At 34.0% G+C, this 22549-nt stretch overlaps 1 protein-coding gene across 2 annotated transcripts in view; it reads right to left on the bottom strand.

Moving 5' to 3' along the window:
* PCDH7 (protocadherin 7) overlaps positions 1–22549 on the bottom strand; it is a 472704-nt gene that overhangs the window by 249148 nt on the left and 201007 nt on the right. For both annotated transcript variants that reach the window (XM_027836201.1, XM_027836202.1), the window contains exon 2: positions 18185–18401. In XM_027836201.1, the coding sequence (XP_027692002.1) occupies positions 18185–18401 (217 nt within the window). The remainder of the gene's footprint in view (positions 1–18184; positions 18402–22549) is intronic.

The following is a 22549-nucleotide window of genomic DNA, read 5'->3' as shown; positions in this document are numbered from 1 at the left end:
AATATATATTGGGAACAAATGAACCGCCTACATCAGTGAAAAGAGTATACATATCAACCAGTTCCTGTCACCAATGAAATCACAGGTCTGTATCCTGACCCCCCAAAAAGAGGGGCTACAATCTGTGTTGATACTCATATCAACCAAACCACCGATCCCGACAGTAAGTAATGTTAGAATTATGCCTTGCATGGAATACTCTAAATACTAACTCCAAAGGTGAATAAGTTAGTAGTCAACTTTTAAAGGCTTTTAAATCTACTGTTTCCTAACTAATCAATGATTAAGAAATCTTACATTTTTTTTTTTACTTTGAAAGTTCTAGAAGGCAATACCATCATACGTACTTAGATGAACTTGTCTATGCTGGTGAGCCCAACATTCTTGTTTAAACCTGTTTTGTTTTTAAGTATATCTAAACTGAACATCAACCCTGAAAGACCTTTCTGAGTTTCTTATTTTAATGATTGTTGAGTAAATTCAGTTATTGAGAACAGCTATTTTAGCTATTTACAAATATATATATATATATATATATATATAATCAAAATAAATTAAACTGAAAAATTCTAGGAAGGGGAAAATCATCATGAAGGAATTTACCCAGAAATATTTCCCCCAGAGTTGAGAAATAATGAAAATATTTTATAACTTCACTATATTTAAAATTCTTTAATGTTTTTGAAAAGCAATAATATTTTTTCCTCTAACATAAACATAGGTGAATCCATTTATAAAGTGGTATTGATGGAACAAACAATTACTGGGTTTTGATATTTTCTGTAAAAAAATGCAGTATGGGAAGTTGGAATATCAGAGTTTGGAGATGAATTTATTTTATTTTTAAATATTTCCACAAAATGGACAATAACTTTGGAATTATTAAGTATGCTGTCTCCATATCTATTAAACATTCTGGCTACAGACTTATTTTGGGGATTGTTTTTTGGGGGAGGGGGAGGTGATTAAGGAAGCAATTGCTGGTACCACCAAACTCATAGGGACTCTGGGGCTATATGCTTATGAGCTTATTTTCCTCTGAACATGTGCTTCCTCCCACTAAGAGGAATATGTTTTTATAGCTTGTCAGAGTGAAGTGACATTTTTTAAACCAATAATGAAGTGCCAATGCTATGCATATATATCAGATTTATCAATCTGGACCTGAATTGCAGATCTTCGGCTATGTTATATTTTAAAGTTTCATACATAAAGTTCTGTGTAATCACAGAACGTTGAAAGAAAACCCAGTAGAATATGAGGGCTGTTATGAATTACTATTTAGTGGCTTCACTTCTGACATTATGTTAAATTTTATGTTGGTCACATTTTTGTGGGGCTCTTTTATGATGAAATGCAATGAAATGATAAGATGATGCATTACACAGAAGCACAAAGACATATGCCTAGTGCGTACTCATGCATAACTCACAGGAAAATATATTTCATAATGGGAATTCCATGCCTGCCCTGATCTGACAATGTCAAATCTTACTGAAATACAGGACAAAATATGATGGAAATAAGACTGTGTTCAGAGCTGTTCATTTGGTAGAATACAATGGGTTTAGATAGATATTAGAATACAGTAAATAATTTGATTTGCTTATATATGATCTCATATAGTATTCTTTGTTACAATACATCTTAATCCTGTGCTGAAGAGCATTACTATTTTTCAGGTAACATAAAGCAAAACAGATACTTGAATGTGTTTCTAAATAGACTGTGTTCCCACACTCCCAATCCCTCTCCCTCCATTCATTGAGAAAAGCACCACAAAGTATATACTCAGTTAAGGAGAAGGGAAAAAGGAGGATACCAGAGAGGCAGACAGTGATATACACAGAGTCACAGAATTTGAGTTTGAATCCCCTAATCTACCATTTCTGCAATCATCTATTATCTCTAAATGTCAGCTAATTTTTTTGCAAAATGAGAAGGCTGGAATAAAGGATGTTGAAATGCCCTTGTACCTATAATCTTATAATCCTGTGGCTAACAAGAGCATGAGGGCATGTTAAAGAGGGTGCCTCATCCCTAGAAGGGACCTGAAAGGAGGAGCATAGGCAAGAGTGTGCTGTAATCTTCTTGTTCTATACCAGCTTCCAAGAACAAATTATCAAATTTTCAGAGCAAGCATTTACAATAATCAGAAAAGCTATAAATCGAGGTCTGATTTATTGTTTTGTTGATGAGCTAGACTTAAGAAAATGACTGAATAACATTGACTAAATTCACAAGTATGTTGTACATACACCATTTTGGGGGATTTTTTGAGAGTGGTTACTAAACTTTAGTAGTACAATATTGGGTGAAGAGGAAGGAAAGAGCTAATCCCAATGTGGCAGCTTCCTATTTTAACAAATTATTCTTGCTAACTAATTGCTAAGTCAGCATAATGAAGTGGTTCAGAGTGCAGACCTCTTGGTCAAGAAAACAAACAGAGAACTGGGTTTCAATTCAGCCTCTGACACTTACTAGTTGTAGCCAGTACTCCCTAAGACCATAGGTTGCCTAGCTGTTGCCAAGATGAATTAGTTGCAGCGTTTTTCATAATCACGAGTTCCAAGAACCAACAAAATCATAGTTTTGAAAGAAAAAACAAAATGAAACAAAAAACTATGGGCTAAACTGTGTTGTTTCTGCCCTACTGAAGTATACTTACTACCAGCACCTTCTATGTAATATATACTTCTCTAAAATAGAAAACTAATATTTTAGGAAAGAATTAAGCAATGCTTCAGGAGACTGGTATTGCTTAATAAAGCCCATGATCATACCATCCTACTTATATCCTTTCTCCCAAATTGTAGTAATCTGCTGTCACTGTACCATCCCAGTTGTATCCTCCCCTCTCTCTTACTGTATTTTCAATGAGACCTGCTTTAGTTCTAAGTAAACAGACAATGTAAGGCAGAATGTCCTTTAGGCTTTGAACAGCACAACATTTTTTGGAAAATACTTCATGTGTATTCTCAGTTGTGGCCAAATAAAATTATATGCAAAAGCCTAGCCAATAAATTAGAAATTTAACCTTACGAGGTTACATTTATCAGGCTTCAATTTCCCTGGGTGATTTGCCCTTTGAGTATTACATTCTTATGAACGAATTCAGAATACATTTCTATTTACTTATGCTCTTGAATTCTCTGAGAGCCAACTACATGCCAAAATTTAAATTAAGGGATATTCATGCCCAATATTTTCAAGTTGAAAGGTGAGAGAGTAAGACATATCAAAAATTATTCCTGATCATAGGATTTCATACCCCTGATCCTTTCCTCATTGAAAATATTTTCTATTCTATAAGGAGTTTCTTAGAACTTTATTCTTACAGCCCTGAATTTTTTAAAGACAACTATCAATTACATATCTTACAGAAAGACACGCCAAGGCAACTGGTAGGAAGGTAAAGATTCTCTTGGTTTCTGACTTTATGTGATTGATAAAAGTTGAGCAAAGCATAAAGGGCTTCTGAAATCTTCCTCCCTAATAAGGATGCTTCTGCCTGACCTGCAGGACTGTGTGGAGGAAATAGTAATTCAAGAATTCCTCTGAGCAAATAAATCCTGAATAAACAGCTACTTGATTACCATTATAAAGGAACAGTATGGAACCAGTGCATTTGTCCTATTTGGTCTTATATTGCATTGTTTCAGATTTTCATGGATTCAACTTCTTTCACAGCAATCATTGTATATCAGATGCACTTTTTTTCCCCAAATATGGCTTATTAAAAATTTAATATGGCCTTTAATTAATATGTATATAACACACACATTATATACACACACATAATAATTAGCATTTATATAGTGCTTTAAGATTTGCAGAGCACTATAAATATTAACTCACATTATCCTCGCAACAACCCTGGGACATGGATGCTATTATTATCCCTAGTTTAGAAATGAGGAAACTGAGGCAGACTTACATTAAGTGACTTGCTGCCAAAAGTCACACATCTAATAAAGATTTGAGGCAAGGGTTGAACTCAGGCCCTCCCAACTCCAGTACTCTATCATTGCACCATACATACATTTCACCTTTACAATACCACTTGAATACACTTCCTTCCCTCCTCTGACACTGTCACCACTATGGAACAGACCTTCATTACCTCACACCTGCAATACTGTAATAGCTTGCTGGTGGATCTGTCTGCCTCAAATCTCTCCCCACTCCAGTTCATCCTCTATTCACATAATTTTCCTAAAGTGCACTTCTGACCATGTCATCCCTCCACCCCTCAATAAACTCCAGTGGCTCCCTATTGCCTCCAGGATCAAATACAAAATTCTCTATTTGGCATTCAAAGACCTTTATAATCTCACACCTTCTTACTTTTCTGACTCTCTACTCCCTCTGTACTCAGTGATCCAGTGACACTTGCCTCCTTGCTGTTCCACTAACAAAATGCTCCATCTCTCAGCTCCAGTCATTTTCTCTGGCTGTTCCCCGTGACTGGAATGCTCTGTTTCCTTCACTCTACTAGCTTCCCTGGTTCCTTCAAGTCCCAAGTAAAATCTCATCTTCTACAAGAAGCTTTTCCTAACCTCTCAATTCTAGTGCCTTCCCTCTCTTATTTCTTATATATGACATATATATATATACACACACACATATATGGAAAGATATACATATGCTATATATGTGATATATATGTGTGTATATACATATATATATATATATATATATATATATATATATATATATATATATAGCCTGTTTGTACATATTTGTTTGTTTCGTTGTCTCCTCCATTATATTTTGAGCACCTTGAAGGCGGGGACTTGTCTTTTGCTAATTTTTTTTTTATCCCCAGCTCATAGCAGAATTTCTGACATATAGTAGGTACTTAATACAAGTTTACTGACTGACACATATACTAAATGGTATACAGTACCTCATCCTCCTAAAATGTATGCTAATAGACTAGAATATCTCAATAATATACTTCACTATGGAATGAGATTTGAAGTAGGTTTGTTTACTAAAGTGGCAAAAGGGCTGCTTGTCAATAAGAAAGTGAGCACTATAGCATAGACTTTTCTGCCATGTTTCATGCTCAGGAAAAAGTACCGATAGTAAGTCTCCAGTGAATGTATTCGCTGAATAAATTATGCCAATTTTACACATCTCTGGATCCTCTAAACCCATTAGATTACATTTTTAAAGAATATGTTTCATCTACTTACATTGGAAAAGGAAATGGTAAACCACTCCAGTATCTTTGCCAAGAAAACCCCAAATGGGGTCACAGAGTCAGACATGACTTAAACAACTGAACAACATTCATATAATTCCCAAATATTCAGAAAAAAAATCCAATCTATGTGGTATTCCTTTTATTCTTGATCTTATCCTTCTTGAGAAAATAAATAAAATGATAACATGGATTTCAAGTGTTTAGAACATTTCTGAACTACTTAGTCCCATCAGACTCCCTTTAGCTTGTGATATTTGTACAGTAATAGTGATGTTTCAAATATAGTCTAAAAATATTTACACATACCGCACAAGAGTTTCGTATTTGTGGCTATATTCAGTTTATCTTAGTTTAAGTAGAAATGTGAATATATATTAAAACAATATGGATAATTCATATACTTTATCTGCAATTCAGGAATTGATATAATATTTCCAAGGCTTTCTTCATTCCCATGGAACAACAGAAAAATGACAATAATCTAACCACTATAAGTATTAATATGCTACTGTAAAATCTATTAAACAATAAGCATGTTCCTTTTGTTGGCCAGGAACTGTTCTAAATGCCGTGGATAGAGAGGAAAAAAGTAATCATTCCCTGCCTTCAATGAGCTTACTACTTACCAGTGAAAATAATGTGTACATAAGTAAAACCAAAATATTTAGAAACTAAATACAAATTAACTCAAAAGGACATAGAAAACTGGGAGATTAGGAAAAGTGTCATGCAGGGAGAAGCTCTTGAGCTGAGCTTTGAAGGAAATGAGGAAAAAAATACATACCATGCATTGGAATCAGGACGTCCAAAGGCACAAAGAAGAAATGTGAATCACATGTTACAAGGAACAACAAATAGGTGTTTGAGGCTTAAATGAAGAGTTTGTTAAGGATGATAATATGTAACAAGCCTGGAAGATTGGTTGACCCCTAATGAAAAGGGTTTTAAAAGCCAACAAAGTTGTTTGTATTTTATTCTAGAGACAATACGTAGCCATTGTAGCATATTGAGCAAGGAGGGAACATGTCATATTACTGGTCCTTTCTGTTTTAAAATATTTTAAATTATATAATGAGTTTCATAGAATGTGTTCTGCGCTTTTATGAACATTGATTTGCCAAGTATATGAAGGATGATTTAGGAAAGGGAGAGACGGAGGTAAGGAGACAATTTCTAAGAGTATTCCAAAACCCCAAGTGAGAGATGATGAAGACTCAAAAAATAGTTATAGTCATGTGAACAGAGAGAAGAGAATAGATGCAAAAGTTGTTTTGGAGGTGGAATTGACAAGCCTTGACAACTAATTGAATATGAAGGATATGAAAGAGGGAAGAGTGGAAGATGACTAATAGGTTACAACCCTATGTAACTCGAAGCATTGTGGTACTCTCCACAGAAATTGGGAAATTGGAAAGAGGGGTGAAAAAGATAATTAATTCTTCTTTGGATAGGGTGAGCTTTAGAGGCCTATTGGACATCTGTTGGAAAGATCCAATATTCAACAGTGAAAGACTCATATACTCTGATCAAGACAATGATCCAAGACAATTCCAAAGGATCCATGTCAAAAAATTCTATCCACCTCCAGAGAAAATTGATGAATTCCGAATGCAGATTAAAGCACATCTTCTTAATTTTTAAAATCTTTTTTTATTTTATTTTTTGTCTGTTTTTTTTCTTTTTGCATGCCTTCATATGTATAATGGACGTCAAATTGTTTGCCTTCACAAATGGGGAGGCAAGAGGAAGGAAGAGAATTTAGAACTCAAAATTTAAAAAAAAAAGATTGTTTAAAAATTACATGTAATTGGGAAATATTTAATGAAATAAATAAAAGCACATTTTTAAAAAGAGAAAAAATAAATTTAATATTTATGAAGTGATCTTAGTAAATATTTTATGATAAACTACATATTTCCCCATTGCTGAATTTACAGGTCTTTGTCAAGAAATCCACTCACATAATGCTATACCATTAGGGAAATTAGAATATTTGTAATGAAAACAAAGAGTTGTCATAAAATAAATTTAAAATTTACTGCATTCATTTTTTAAGATGTCTTTGAATTTAGTCTTCATGGAAATATATTTGTAGAGAAATATTGGTTTTTCTTTTTCATAATAAGGGATTTCTATTCTCTAGCCAAGTGACCAAGTATTTTTTTTAAAAAGTAAAGTACTTAATATTTATTATAAACTGAATTTTATCATTTTACAATAATGAAAATTATATATAATAAAAATCAATCAACAAACATTTATTAAATGATAACTGTGTGCTAGGTACAATGCTAAACCCTGAGGTGGTTTGTTCTTTTTGTTTTTTTAAAGGAAAACCATCCCTGCCCTCAATGAGCTTAAATTTTAATGGTGGGTGATACCAAATACAAATATAAATCAGCATTGATATTATTATATTTTATATATTTATAAATTATATAGTTTTATATATTTATGTATCAATATATCTATATATTTATAAATTATATATTTAGAGAGAGAGACACAGAGAGAGAAATAGAGACATGGAATGAGAGTGATGGACATGTGAGGCTAATGTGCTGGAGAGTACAAAATAATTAAAGAAAAGTGGTACCTAAGAGAGTTACTCTGTGGCTTTCTTCTATATGCTTCCTTCAAAAATTGAAAAGGGGCCGAAACACTCATCATATGGCTAAGTTTGAAAAGTAAAAGAATAAAACAATTCTTTCCCTTTTTAACAGGATAAAGAATAAACAGCAACTAAGTAATCAAGTTAGAGCTCCTGCCCTTTATACCTTAAAAGAGCTTAAGAAATGCACACATGAAAACCACTATGTCCACGAATAATTGATAATGCTAATTTAATAGCTACTTGAACAGAGAGATTGGATAAAATCCAGACCTAGACTGCAAAAGAAAGCCATATGGGTTTGATTTCAGAAGGGAGGATAAAAAGAGTCTCTGGTGAAAATAGACAAGGGCTAGGAATTGGTTTTAGATCTTCATTATAATGGAATATAGAGATGAACTGAAAGACTCAAATGTTGTCCAGGAAACTAGGAGTTCTCAAAACTGACTACTTAAAGAACCGGTGAAAGCTGAATATAATTGAGCATGCCGAATAGTCTATACTGTGGGAAGTCAGCAACAGAGGGAAATATTCAAGAAGAAACTGTGCTATGTCTAAAAGTTGCTTACTGTTGCCCACTAAAAGTCAACATTTTAAGCATGTCAAGAATTAAAGTCAAGAATTAGCAATTAGTAATAACAAACTGATGTAAACTCCCAATTCAAATATTTTTAAGCAGATCCTAGGTTGAAATTAAAGTAAAATATCTGGATAATTCAGGTCAGAGTTGGATCTTAATCAGAATTATCTGAATAATCTGGGGTTTTCTTTACAAAGATGCTGGAATGGTTTGCCATTTCCTTCTCTAGCTCATTTTACAGATGAGGAAACTGAGGCAAATGGGGTTAAATGATTTGCCCAAGGTCTCACAACTAATAAATGTCTGAGGCCAGATTTGAATTCAGGAAGATGGAATCTTCCTTACTCTGGACTGATACCCCATCCACTGTGTCGTCTAGCTGCCCCTTAGGCAGATTACCTTCTATTTTATAGCAATTCCACAACACTCAACATTTACTAATGTGGTCTCTAGGTAAGATAAGTGCTAAGCTCCCCTGGTACAAGAAAAGGACTGCATCTTCATGTAAATTTTTTCTTAGGCTACAATACAGTATTGAGAATTACAAAATCCAATATTAACAGACCTTTACAATTACTAGTTATGTAACTATGGACAAGTCCCTTGGTGTCATAATCTGCAAAATTGTGGCAAATACCATCTGTATTTATTCATAGGATTTTATGAGGTTTTTAATGAAATAATGTATGTATAGCACTTGATAAAACTTGAAGTACTATACAAGTTTCAACTATAGATAAAGAAAAAAGAAGATATTACCCTTTTAAGCACTGCCTTCTATGGTTACATCCATGTCAATGTCAAAGGCCTTCCATATCTCTCTTGATTATTGTGCATATAAAAGCAAACTGAAATTAGATATTTCTTCCACTACAAAATTATTTTTTGTTCCCTGAGTAAAGGCAGTTTTTATTATTTTTGGTTGCAAAGGACATAGTAACATCTAAAATTTAAAATTCTATTGCAATGTCACACATCTAAGAAAGAATAAATAAAATCTAGTCAACAATAGCAATTTACCATGCATTCACTGAGTTGATCCATAACTAAAGCTCAATTCAATTTTCTTTTCAGGTAAGTAAGATATTCACGTTATTTCCTATTACTAAATGCTAATACTATAATAATTAAAAGTAGTGTTCATTTCTAATCTGCTTGAGTATAACCAGAATTCTGGCCCTGATCTTGGAGAGTTGCCAGGATATGGCAACTTTCTCTTAGTTCACCTTCAAAGCCATTCAAACAAATGGATGAGAAGTATCTTTGAACTCCTGAAATATTAGTGTGGTAGCAGAAAAGAAAATTTAATTTAGTAAATCAATTGTAAAACTTCCTTGATTATTTAGAAAGCAAATAAGTAATATTGATTGCCTTTCCCTATCACAACACACTATTGAGATTCTTTTGTAGTAGTAAATAACATTCTTAAATGTTTAAAATCTATTTTTTCTTTCTTGATCTGCTGTCAAGTATTATGGAAAAAAAAATGAAGGTCACTACTAATACGCTGATGTGTAATAACTTGCAAAGTACAATATACTCAAGCAGCATCATAATGGAGTGGTGCACAGTGAGTGCAAGCAGGCTTTAATGCATAACAAAGGACCATCAAAAATGAGCAGGAAGAAAGAATATAAATAGTATAATGGTAAATAGAGATTGAGTGGGCATATGACAAGGGCGAGAGATAACAAGCAGACAGCCTGAGTTTTTCACTATGCAAGAAAAGTAGAGAAGGCTCCCACATCCCAAGTGTTCTTTTCCCTTTGTGGGACACTGATGGGAGGACATGGGTGAGAGAAGCACAAGGCAGCCAGGCATGGATGGATTGCAATTTTTGTCAATGGAAGGAACATCCAAACTGATGAGATCATGGTGCCATCTCAGAACATGAATAACAAGAAACCATACACTGATAACACACCAACATGGTTATGGAATCAAACAATATCTAGCAGACCCATTTTGTCAAAGAAACAAGGCTTAAAAATAGTCTTAACAAAGGATCTATACTTTCAAAACTGGAAAAAAAAGAGATGAGCCAAGACAGTAAATACCAAACATCTTAGAAAAATGCTAAAAGAGAAGGGAATGGAAGAAGAGAAGCAGGGGGTAAGATGATCAAAATAAGCTGTCAATCAACACAAAAAGCACAGGGTAGCATCATGGATAATAAATCCTGTCAAACTAATCTAATCTGCTCTTTGCCAAGAAGGCAGGAGTAGACCTGGTATCCTGAAGCATTGGAAAATGGGTAATGCTTCTTGGCCTCAGAAGGCTATTCTGGGGTTTTACTGAGTTGAAAAATATTGTCTACAGTGACCTTGGGGAGGCCACCCAAACAGCTGGAGGCAAAGTGTGGTGAGGGATCAAGAAAAACATAAAGTGATCTTTAGAAGAATTTGGTGTGGGACTCAGGGCTGACATTTCAACATTTGTGTTAATTATTTCTATAAGAGTCTAACAATAGTGTCATATAACAAGTATCTAGAATTTTTATTAAAACCACATAGAATATGAGAATGATGGCTTTCTGTAAAGAACCGACCGGGTTCAAGAGTTAATACACAAATTATAAGAGCACAAGTCATAAACCAGGATATAAGAAATATGTGCCGTGTGTGAATTAAATAAAAATTCAGGGTGGGATCATATCTTAGCAAAATAAGTGGGTGAACATGAAACAATTAATCTAGGAAGTATACAAAATCAATACTGGGAGGCATAAGAGTAACTATCCAATGTTACTTTCAGACCCTACATTAACTGAATACTTCCTTCAAACATCACAATGCTTTGGACAATAAAAGTCTCAAAGTAAAAGCAATAAGCCTAAATCTAAAGTAGAATTTAAAATGGTAATATATAACATATATATGTTATCAGTATATGATTAGTACTTTTAAATAAGGCAAATTCGGATAAGGATACTGGTAGAAATGCTCATTGTTCATAATTTCTCTTTTATTTTGCATATGTTGTAATAATTCACATTGTCAAAGGGAAATGAACAGTTACTAACACTATAACTTGTCATATCTCAAACTAAATAAATTATGATTCCATCTTAATTTATTGTCATATATATGTATACACATACATACTCATTCTTTTGTTTACACTCCCCAGTCAAAATTTCTCTTTAGTCCCTTAAAGAATGTAGCAAACACTGTTAACATTGTAGAAATCAGGGGGTCCATTACTATACCTGCCTCTTGGTTGCCATGGAACCAAGGTTGGAAGCCATGACAGGTGACTTAGAACCATTTTGTACATCTCTACTCTCATTGTTTAGTTGATAATGTCTTTTCATTCATGGTTATCTTGGGTCTGGTTTGTATTTGAATATATGTAATTACGCATATATATATTGTCTTTCCAACAGAATGTAAGTTCTTTGAGAGCAAGAACTATATCACTTTTATCTTGATATTCTCACCTCTGAGCCCAGTGCCTGGCATATAGTAGATGCTTAATAAATTCTTGTTGACTGATTTATTTCAATCTCTCCCTGGATTAGAAATACATTGGTGCTTAGCAAAAATGGGATTTCTGTATTCCTCATGCCCAGTTGCTAGTCACTTCAAATTTTTTTTATTTATATAACAAAGGGATATTGCATTTGGAATACTGACACATAAGGTAGAAAAAATGGGCCCGAAATTAAAGGAAGACAATGATTTACCTCCAAAAAAATGTCACCTTGAATGTACATAATGTCTTTTGTTTAATTTTAAGACATTATGATTATGACATGTAGGACTTCATGAGCGATAATACAGCCACGTATATGAATTGGGAGATAATCCTTGTGTACATTCTTTGTCTCTCTTATTAGACTACAAGGTCCTTGAAGGCAGTGGCTGGGTTTTTTGGTTCACCTCAGAATTTATCATGGTGCTTTTTTAAAATGTAGAAGGTACTTAGTAAAAATCTGCTAGTTTGTTGAGTGAATAGAATTAAGGAAATGGTAGCAAATAGCTCTGTTCAACATTCAGTCTAAATTCAATTAAACTGGTTGTTTTGTTGACTGTTGACACATAGCAGAGAGCACAAATTTAGGCAACAACCAGCCCTTTCTCTGGATGCAGTCTGAAAAACAGGGTTGGATACTGAAATATTCCTTCATCTTCATCCAGAAGACAAGTCCTTAGAATCTCTTGCCACCCTTCTTCTTCCCCCACACATATGCCAATGGGTTCATCAAGACCAATGATACTTAAAATCACAAAGATAACAATAACTTTGAAAAAAAATGAAGAAAACGGGTCAAATTTAAAGTAACTACATGACAGAGTAATCCACAGTGCACCTATAAAGGACACCAGTGTGGACATAAGAAGCAGGTTTCATTGATTGCAAAATGCACGGAATTTGTAGTTCATAAAATAAATGTCAAGTCCTCTTCCTTATGTATATTCTCTTGCTTAGTGATCCTATCCACTCTCTTATTTCAAAATATTATACTGTGTAGACAACCCCCAAATCTACATCTCCACAATCACCTAATTTGCCCCAGTACTCAGGTCCTGCATTTACATTTCCCTGTTGGATAACTCAACCTGATGTCCAAAAACACCTCAAACTGAAGATATACAAAGATGAACTCAATATCTTCCTCCAAAATCTGGATCTCTTCATAACATCTCTGTTTCTATTGAGGGCAAGCCGATTCTCCCCATTGCCCAGGCTAATAACCTTGGAGTCAGCTTGGACTCATTTCTCTCCCTCACTCCACACATAATCAGTTTTCAAAAGCTATAGATTTTATCCTCACAGTATCCCTTGCCTTTTGTCCCCTTCTCACACCATTGCAATCACCTTTGTTCAAGTGCCGATCTTCTCATCTAGACCATTGCAATTGTCTCCTAACTGGTTTTCCTGATCTATTCTAATCTCTTTCCAATTCAAACTGCTGCAGAACTCTTCTAAATGGGTCATTCTGATAATGTCTCTTAAAAATTTCCTATTACTCATCTCCTTTGTCCTCTGGTGAAAATAATCTCTCTTTCCTCAGATCTCGAGTACTCTATCATGAACCTCTGACTTAACTCATTCATCTCACTGTCATATCATATTTAAATGTACATTCATGACTTTCCCCCCACTCCTATACCAAACAACAAGCTACTTTAAGTCAAGTATGATTCAGTCCTTGTGTGTGAATCTCTAGTACATAACCTAGTGCCTTGCACAAAGCAGTCATTTAACAAATGTTTGTGGATTGAATGATGCCAATATGGAACCAATAGGAATGGAGGAACGAAATATGAGGAACATAAAGTAAATACAACCCAAGACTGACTATATTACTATTATTATTTCCTTACAAACTAAAAAAAAATGGAAAACTTAAGATTTTTATAAATATTAATGTGTAAAGACACGAATTCACACAAAGCAAAAAGTGAATGAAGAGGTACTAAAATTTATCACGATGTTGCAATGGCTGACTTTCTGACATCATTTAAATTATTTTGAGAAACCTGCCTGAAATAAGTAGAAAAGTCACGATTAAAAACAATGAAGACCTAAAAAAGCTAGCTATTTTAACAAGAGAAATCAGACACATCATCCATGTCTGTGTTAAATGTCACTGAAATCACTCTGCTTTGATTTCGTAAATATGTTACTGTTTATTTTGGATAGCAAGTATTCAATATCCTTGATTTCCTTGGGGATATTATTGGCAAAATTATACCTGACAAATGGAAATATGTTTTGTTTCTTAACTTTTTCATCCTTTACCTAGAAAACATCGACTAAGTCCAAGATGCAAATGAGGATGCATGGGAGGGGGAACCAATATTTAGAAGGTGTTTAAAACGATAGACAATGTTTTGACCTACATTGTCCTAGCACTTAGCCTATGTGCAGGGCATTGTTTATGTGGTATAATTTAGTAGAGTCCTACAAGACTCAATCCGCCCTAATATATTCTCTGTCATTGTGCTGACCTCCCCTCTAACCTGGACAGAAGTTTCCAACATTCATTTGGTTTAAATCACAAATTTATCATCTACATAGATGCTATTAGGGAACAGAAAAGGGTCTCAAGTTTCCTCTACTCTAGCCACATTAATTCATCATCTAGCTAACTATCACCGTGGAAGATACAGAGAGCCTAATACAATAGAAAAAAGATATAACCAGGGTAAATATCAATTCAGTAGACAGCACAGGATGTAGGCCCTAGAAATAATCTTAGAGAACAAACGTCTAATTGTATAAAGAAACCAAAGTTCTGGTAGGAGGTTATTTCTTTAGTATCAAATAGCACAGGACTAGGCGCCAGGTATTCTGACTCCCATTGCAATCCTCCTCAAATTTGTCATAATATTAGTCAGCAACCAGAGTATGAACACCAACATAAAGCATAGCGCTGAGTTTTAGTTGTATGCATGTCTGGGGTAAGGGGCAAACATGATCACAGGGATAGCGAAAAGAGTGGAAGCCTTCAAAAATGTGATACCAATGGAAAAGGATCGAAGGAACAAGGAAGAAAGATGTTAAACACTTTACTAAACTAATAGACAATTTTGTCTTTTAGTTTGATAACTTCCCTGTTCAAAGCCATCTAACCTTCATTATGAATATATGCAGTGGAATTTTCTGCTTTTTTTTAGCTGAGATCTGTTTTGCCTAGTCTTGCCAACTCGTGTATCTCCTAATATTACATTTTCATATTCAGGTCATAAGCAATCATGTTGTAACCCTCTTGTCATCCTCTACCACCAAAGATAAATGGAATACAAGAACATTCCAATGTAAGCTCTTTGAAGGCAGAAACTGCTTTCTCTTTGTATCCCCAGCACCTAACACCGTGTCTGGTGCACGTTTGATAAGAAATGCTTATTGAATTAATTTATTATTCTGCACTTAATACCCATATGACATGTAATATGGTATGTAGTTTATTTTAAAAGAACTGAACCTAATGGTCTACACCTCTTTGGATTCTGCCAAATGGGAAGATACAAAGGAAGACCTCTGATTTATGACTGAGCTGTGCTTCATTGCTCATTCTCTTCAACTTTCTAAGACTTCAGGTACTTTCTTTCATCATACTATGCCATTATAATAACTTGTTTTCATTAGTTGCCCCAGTTTATGCATAGTATGCATCATGACACTGGAAGGCTTTATGTTACTGTGCTGTAAATTATCTTTTCAAACTTTAAAATGAAAATAAAGCCAAAGCAATTAGTTATAACTGCATTGTTTCACACAGGTTGGAATGAAATGGTAAATATTTGAAGTAAAACCAATTAGGAACAAGGACAGCATCCAAAATGGTCTTTTCATGGAAAATCCAAATGGAAATCCAATACAAATCCTGATTAAAACCTAACCAAGCAAGACACTCTAGATTACCTGGATTCCAATTAAATATGACAAATGAATACTTGACAGGTTTCAATTCCAATTCTATTTATGTCAGAATTATCCATTAATATGGAAGATGAAATTACCAGAATCACAGCAGTTCAATTGTACTTTACAGCTAGACAAGTAATCTGAAAACTTGGACCTAACAAAACTCTCCTTCAAATGTCAACTGCTTCATTTAGAGAAACTGAAGTGCATCACTTCTCCTTCTGTCATTACCTACAGAACATTGCTAAAATGAATTTCTGCAAAGCAGATGACAAGCCACTATATAAATCCAGAATTTTGAAGGCAACAGAAAAATCTCAAGGCCAGAAGGATCACTTTCATAATGAAAGACCCCACCTTTGTCAGGGCTCAAAATAAAGTGATTGTGGCTTTTTTTTTTAATAAGCAGTCAAGAGTGTTCCCTTTAAGAAGCATTTCAAATTAAATGTTTTCCCTAATGATTGTCTCACCTGTTACTTATTCTACAGCATGTTTCCTAAAACATTACATACATGTGGCAGATAGTTATGTTTTGGTGAATCATTTTTATCTTTCTTCTTTTTTTTAGAATTTGAATATCCACACATGAACTAAAACTGTCAAAGTATCTTGAAGATGATTTAGATTACAATTGTCAAGAGGTTAAATCTGTCTACTAATGAAACAAAATGTTTTTGAAGAACCAGAATAATACATAGATGAACATTTTGCCATTTATATATTTTCAATGGATTAAGAAAATCTTTTATGTTCAATGAAAGCTATTGGTAAGGATTAAAAATTCATTTCAGACTCATAAAGTATATGTAAATTCTGCCTTCCTCTAAATATGCTATATATGTGATACAATTTTCCAGAGGAACCTTATCACCGCCAAATGATTGCCAACATATATCGTAACTACATACATAGTCACCGGCATTTCAATTTAAAATTAAAACTTCTTAAAATCTATCAAGTGTGGCTTGAAAGGGCTCTTCAACTTAAAAACAACAGCATAACAGACTCCTTCTGCCCATATAAATACACACTATCATACACACAGATAAGCATGCCTTCGTAGCCATAAGGCAAAATGCCAATTTGAACCCTGAATAACTAAACAACATGGACCATAAATCATCAGATCCAAGATCAGACCTTCTCAGCCAAACAATAATGGTGAATGTTGTGAAAATAATTATTTAACGAGATTAACTTTAATAATAATTTTACTCTTGGTCAGTTATTCCATTCTATACTATAATGCCCAATTTCAAAGTTGCTACATAAAAATATATCAATTTTTTATTTCTAATGTATTTGTTAATTTGTATATTTTGGCTACAGAGAACAATATACTTTTTAAAGGATAGTTTTATTTCAATTTGGAGACAGAATAGGGAAGGAAAATCACTAAGTACTAAGCCAATTACTGAACTTATCTAAAGCCAACTTGTGATTTTGTACTATTGTGAAAATACTTGAAATTCTCCTTCCTCCTACATGTAAACACACATTTCTACCTATATATACATATATGTATATATGTATATACATACATTTGTAATAATTACAAAGATAATCAAAGCTTCAGCATTCCACAGACTAACAAAAACCTATTATTTGGGATATGCCCTACTAGTAACACTTACGGCCTAAAAATAAATCTATTATGTGTCCTGGCAAATTTTTTAAATGTTATAAATTTCTAAATGATTTGTTTTTCATTCTGGGCCCTAAAAGAAACTGTCACTAAATATTTGCTATTCTTTTTCTAATGTAAAAAAAAAATATGAATTTAACACCTCACAACAATATGAGAAAAAAAAAGGTGTTTCCTTCCTACATAGGTTAAAATATGGCATTAAAGTGGCACACTCTAGGGATTGTCATAATATACTATAAACTTTATTCTCCTCCTCTGACTCTTGTAGCACCTAGTTGAAGCCAAATATAATTTTTGAAAATATTTTTCTTAGTCCCTGGGAAAAATGAGAGTTGAGCAAGGTGTTTTCATTGCCATTTTCTTTCAGTAAGACTGGACATTTGCAATTGAAGAAATAGTTGCATGACAAAAATGAATAGAATAAAACAAGTACATGAGGCCTTTATCAGTTTCTGTTATAAAGAATTGTGCCTGGATTGTTTCCTCTATATTGGCTGCTTCACTGACATTTTTATAAGCAAATTTACTGTTTCAAAGGAATAATTTTAAGATAACAGAACAATTTCAGTTGATTTTATTTGTTGAGTTATGATCCCTTATTTGGTATTCCTGCTTTTTAGCAAACCTTATCATTTTAAAATAAAATAGTTTTAGTTTAAGCTATTTTATTTTAGTTTTTAGACTGACCTTTCCACAAGTCTACTTATTATGGCTCTCTAGCGTGATTATGTGTGTGAATGTTGTGTTTGTCCCTACCATTTTCCATATGCTCTGCCTCACCAACACTGCCATCCGGCGTAGTCCTCTCATAGTTGTCCTCTGGGAGTGGAAGGGCACCCAGTCTTGGCCCTGATGAACTCTTACTGCTTGGTGTTTCTGACTCCTCCAGCCCGCTGTCATAGCAACTCTGCAATGACCCCTGATGTGGGTCCTGAGGCTGACTCACAACAGAAAACGTCACTCTACGAAATGGCTGCAAGAGAAGAGATTCTGAATGTCACTAAATGTAAAGGTTTTGAAATAAATGATTTTAAAACATGAATTAAGTACAGTAATGCCTACAACGTACTAATTAAATAAAAATGTTAAATATTTTAAAACATTTCATAAATTAGGTGCTAACTTTTGAGATGGATTCATTTCTCTTTCAGAAAAAAGGTACAGTGCAACAGCAATATTAGATAAAAGTACACATAAAAATCTTGATTGATATAAGAACAAATTCATACTTAACTTTAGAAGCTGTCACTTCTGATATAACTATAACATATAAATTGTCTATAAAAATTAATGCCTTTGATTTTGGAAGTCAACAAGTCAAGTCAACATGCATTTATTAAGTGTTCATTATGTGGCAGGCACTCTACTAAGCACTGGGGATACGAAGAAAGGCAAAAACAAAACAAATATACAAAATGGTCACTGCTTTCAAAGAGCTCACAGTCTAATGGAAGCTGGTGGAAATAAAGTTATTGCATAATAAAATATGCTAATTTTTAAACGCTTCTGACAGAAAAAAATTTGTCCACAGTTAGCTATGTTTATATCTCACAAACTATCAAGGCTTTTACTAAAGGTACAATTCATAGTAATTCTATGACAATGGATTAAAATACTGATCATTATAGACTGATGTTTACTCAAATATTAGATAGAACTAATATATAGCATATAATTTTGACTCTGGATTTTAAAAGATGGAAAGATAAGTTGGTCAGTGAGTATGAGTGAGGACATTTAGTGGCCAGTCCAAACACTACACTAGAATCCACATACTATCATTGACAGGAAGGTCCCCTACAGGGTTGAGTGGAGAAATCTAGAAGATTTGCAGAGGGAAACATAAAGCCATTACACGAGATGTTCAGATTTGCAATCTATATCACTGGAAGGAATAGCCGCATTAATGAGATGAGTTCCACTGGAGTAAATGGATATCCATTTCAGTAAACATTTATTAAGTACTTGTTATGAAATACAAAGATGAAGACTAATATAATGTCTGCCCTTAAGTAGCTTACAATCTAGTAGAGAATAAGATAGAGAGAATTACTATAATGTTAGAAAATTATTAAGTTCGCAAAAGAAGCCAAACAATTGTATTTGAGAAAAGCAAGGAGAGAAAGATAACCTTTGGCTATATAGGATCAAGGAAGGTATCTTGGAGGAACTGGTGCTTGAGCTGAGGCTTAGAAAAGGAGAAGAAAGTCAACAAATAAAGATGGTTGCAATCCATTCCAGGTAATGGGGTATAAAGATAGGGAAGAAAAAGGAAAAAATAGATCAGAGGACAATGAGTTGATCAATAGGGATGTAGCACAGAGTGAACATAAAACATCAGGTAAGTCAGATTGTCAAGGGTTTTGAGTAACAGTCTTATAAAAATAGTTGGATTATAGTTATTGGAAGGAAGGAAAGAACGTTTAGTAAGCAACTACTACATGTCTAGCATTTCACGAGCACTTTACAAATATTACGTCATTTGATCCTTACAACAACCCTGAAATGTAGGTGATATTATTATTTGTATTTTAGAGATGAGGAAGCTGAGGTAGACAGAGGTTAAATGTCTTGCCCATGGTCACATAACTAGTAAGTGTCTGAGGCCAAATTCGAATTCAGAGTTTTCTGACTATAGCTCAGAGTTCTACCCATGGTGCCATCTGGTTGCCAGTTGTTGGTGATCGACAGCAAACTACTAGGCTTTTGAGCATGGAAATGGCATGACAATATCTACATATTATTACACATTTGGGCACTTTTGTTAAAGATGGATTGGATAGTTCAAAGATGGGAAGAACTAACTATACTGGAGACAAGAAAAGAATTAAGTAATGGGTAGGTCCAATGCTCAGGGTGAATAAGATAATGATAACAGATGATGGTGATGAATCAGAACTGTTTATTTTTCTTTTGTTTTTCCTGCCAAGGAAAACACTCTTGTGTTGGAAAGTTCTTAATAAAAATAGTTAATAGAGTTGAAATCTGATATAAATATGGAGATAGTAAAAAAAAAAGCACCTAGCTACCTCTAATTCAAGTTATTAGGCTCCAAAGAGCTATAGGACAGAGGATTGAAAGACTGGTGATCATGATTATTGAGCCTCTGTCAATAATTTCTGAAACATCATAGAAAAATGCAAAAAGTGTCATAGGCTTATATTGTCTCAGTTAAAACAACAACAACAATGACAACAGCCCATAGATGAGAATGGGGTCTGCATTTTATAGGTCAATGGACTTGGCTTTGATTTCTGGTAGCAATTTAGAAAATATTATAAAAAGGATAGTTAGTATATTGAAAAGGAAGTGGTGATCATAAAGAGTTAGCAAAGCCTCATCAAGAACAAAGTGTGCCAGATTAACCTCATTTCATTTTTTGACAGGGGATCGTTGGTGGGGTGTGTTGGAGATGGGAGTGTTGCAGTCAAAATTTACCCAGATTTTAGTGAAACACTTGGCTGAGTCTCCTGTGCCATTATTATGCATAGATACAGGACAATAATGATATAATTCAGTGGATCTAGAATTGGATGTGTAAATCCCAAAATAGTTATTGGGGGCAGCTAGGTGGCACAGTGGATAGAGCACCAGCCCTGGAGTCAGGAAGATCTGAGTGTATAACACTTATACATATAACATATAACACTTACTAGCTGCGTGACCCTGGGCAAGTCACTTAACCCCAGTGCCTAATTAAAAAAAAATTGTTATTAACAGTACAATATAAAACTGCAAGAATATCTTGAAGTAAAAAGAAAATAAATTACTATAGAAAAAGTTTCAAAAGGCCAAAAGGCAGTGAACTTCACATTGTCCTGCATAATTCTCTGCATATAGAACTTATATTCTTAATTTGAGCTTCATGGAAGAGAAATTAAGGACAGTTAGGCAAAGGTACTGGTTTTAAGACACAATAGCAAGGGTCATGGAAGGACAGATGGAATGTATTTCAAAAATCAATTTATATTTATCACCTTATTTCTTATCTAGCATCTTTATATTTATCATCTTCCAAGTAATTTTTAAAAGATTTTTTTGTCCCTAATTCAGGAAAAAAAGTGTTCAATACAAATGAAGAAATCTTTAAAAAAAAACACAACAAAACACACATATGAGAACAGTCCATAGGACAATTATATAATTCACTTTAAAATACTAATAGATACAATTGTAGCTTTATGTTACAGATGGTTTTCACAGAATGAGGGTTCACATACTAAAGGGCAATGTTTATTAATGGAAAGTGTCCATAGTTGTTGAATAATTTTTCTGAAGACATTATTAGGGATTACAAAATTTTTAAGGATTGTTTTATATTTGATAAACAATTATACACTACTCAAGGCATTAGGCAAAACGTAAAGTCTACATATATGGCACCTACCTTTATGGAAGTTAGAGTAGAAGGCCATGGCACATACATAGATAAGCATAATGCAGGTAAAATACATTAGAGAAGTGAAAGTGCTTTGTGAAATTGAAGGGTGGGAGAATAATTACTGATTAGGAGATTGAAGGAAAGCTTCATAAGGAAGGGAAGTTTAGTTATGTTAAAAGAATGGGTAGGGATTTCACAGGTGCAGAGAGCAAAGGAAAACAAAGGCACTGAGATAGAAAAAGAGAAAAATGAGAGACAGAGAGACAGAGACAAAGAGAGAATAGTTTAGTTTGGCTAGAGTGTAGAGAAAATGGCAGGGAGCAGCATGTGAACTGTCAACCTATGATCAGAACACAGATTCTGAGCTGGACAGAACATTAGAGGTCTACCCCTCTTATTTTACAAATGAGGAAACTGAAAGAGGGTTAAGTTCTTTGCCCATGGTCATATAACTTGTAAGTGTCTGAGGTAAGATTTAAACTCAGATCTTCCTGACTGCAAGCACATTACTTTATCTACTGTACCATCTACCTCACTTCACTGCTATGACCCAGTTACATATTTATAGATTAAAAAAAAAAAAGCGGAGTGGTGCCAGATTGCAGAAGGCTTTTGAATCCAAGTCAAATGAATTCGAACTTTGTTGAGTGGATAATAGAACATGATTGAAGCCTTCCAGTGATATAACCTATTCCAATCATGAAAATAATTTTTTCTGGTAGTTTAAAGCAAAGACTGGA

This window comes from Vombatus ursinus, unplaced genomic scaffold (assembly GCF_900497805.2).
Source record: "Vombatus ursinus unplaced genomic scaffold, bare-nosed wombat genome assembly UNPS02014818.1, whole genome shotgun sequence".
Classification (NCBI taxonomy): Eukaryota; Metazoa; Chordata; class Mammalia; order Diprotodontia; family Vombatidae; genus Vombatus; species Vombatus ursinus.
The sequence above is the reverse complement of the archived record's forward strand: the minus strand, read 5'-3'. Positions and strand labels throughout refer to the sequence as shown.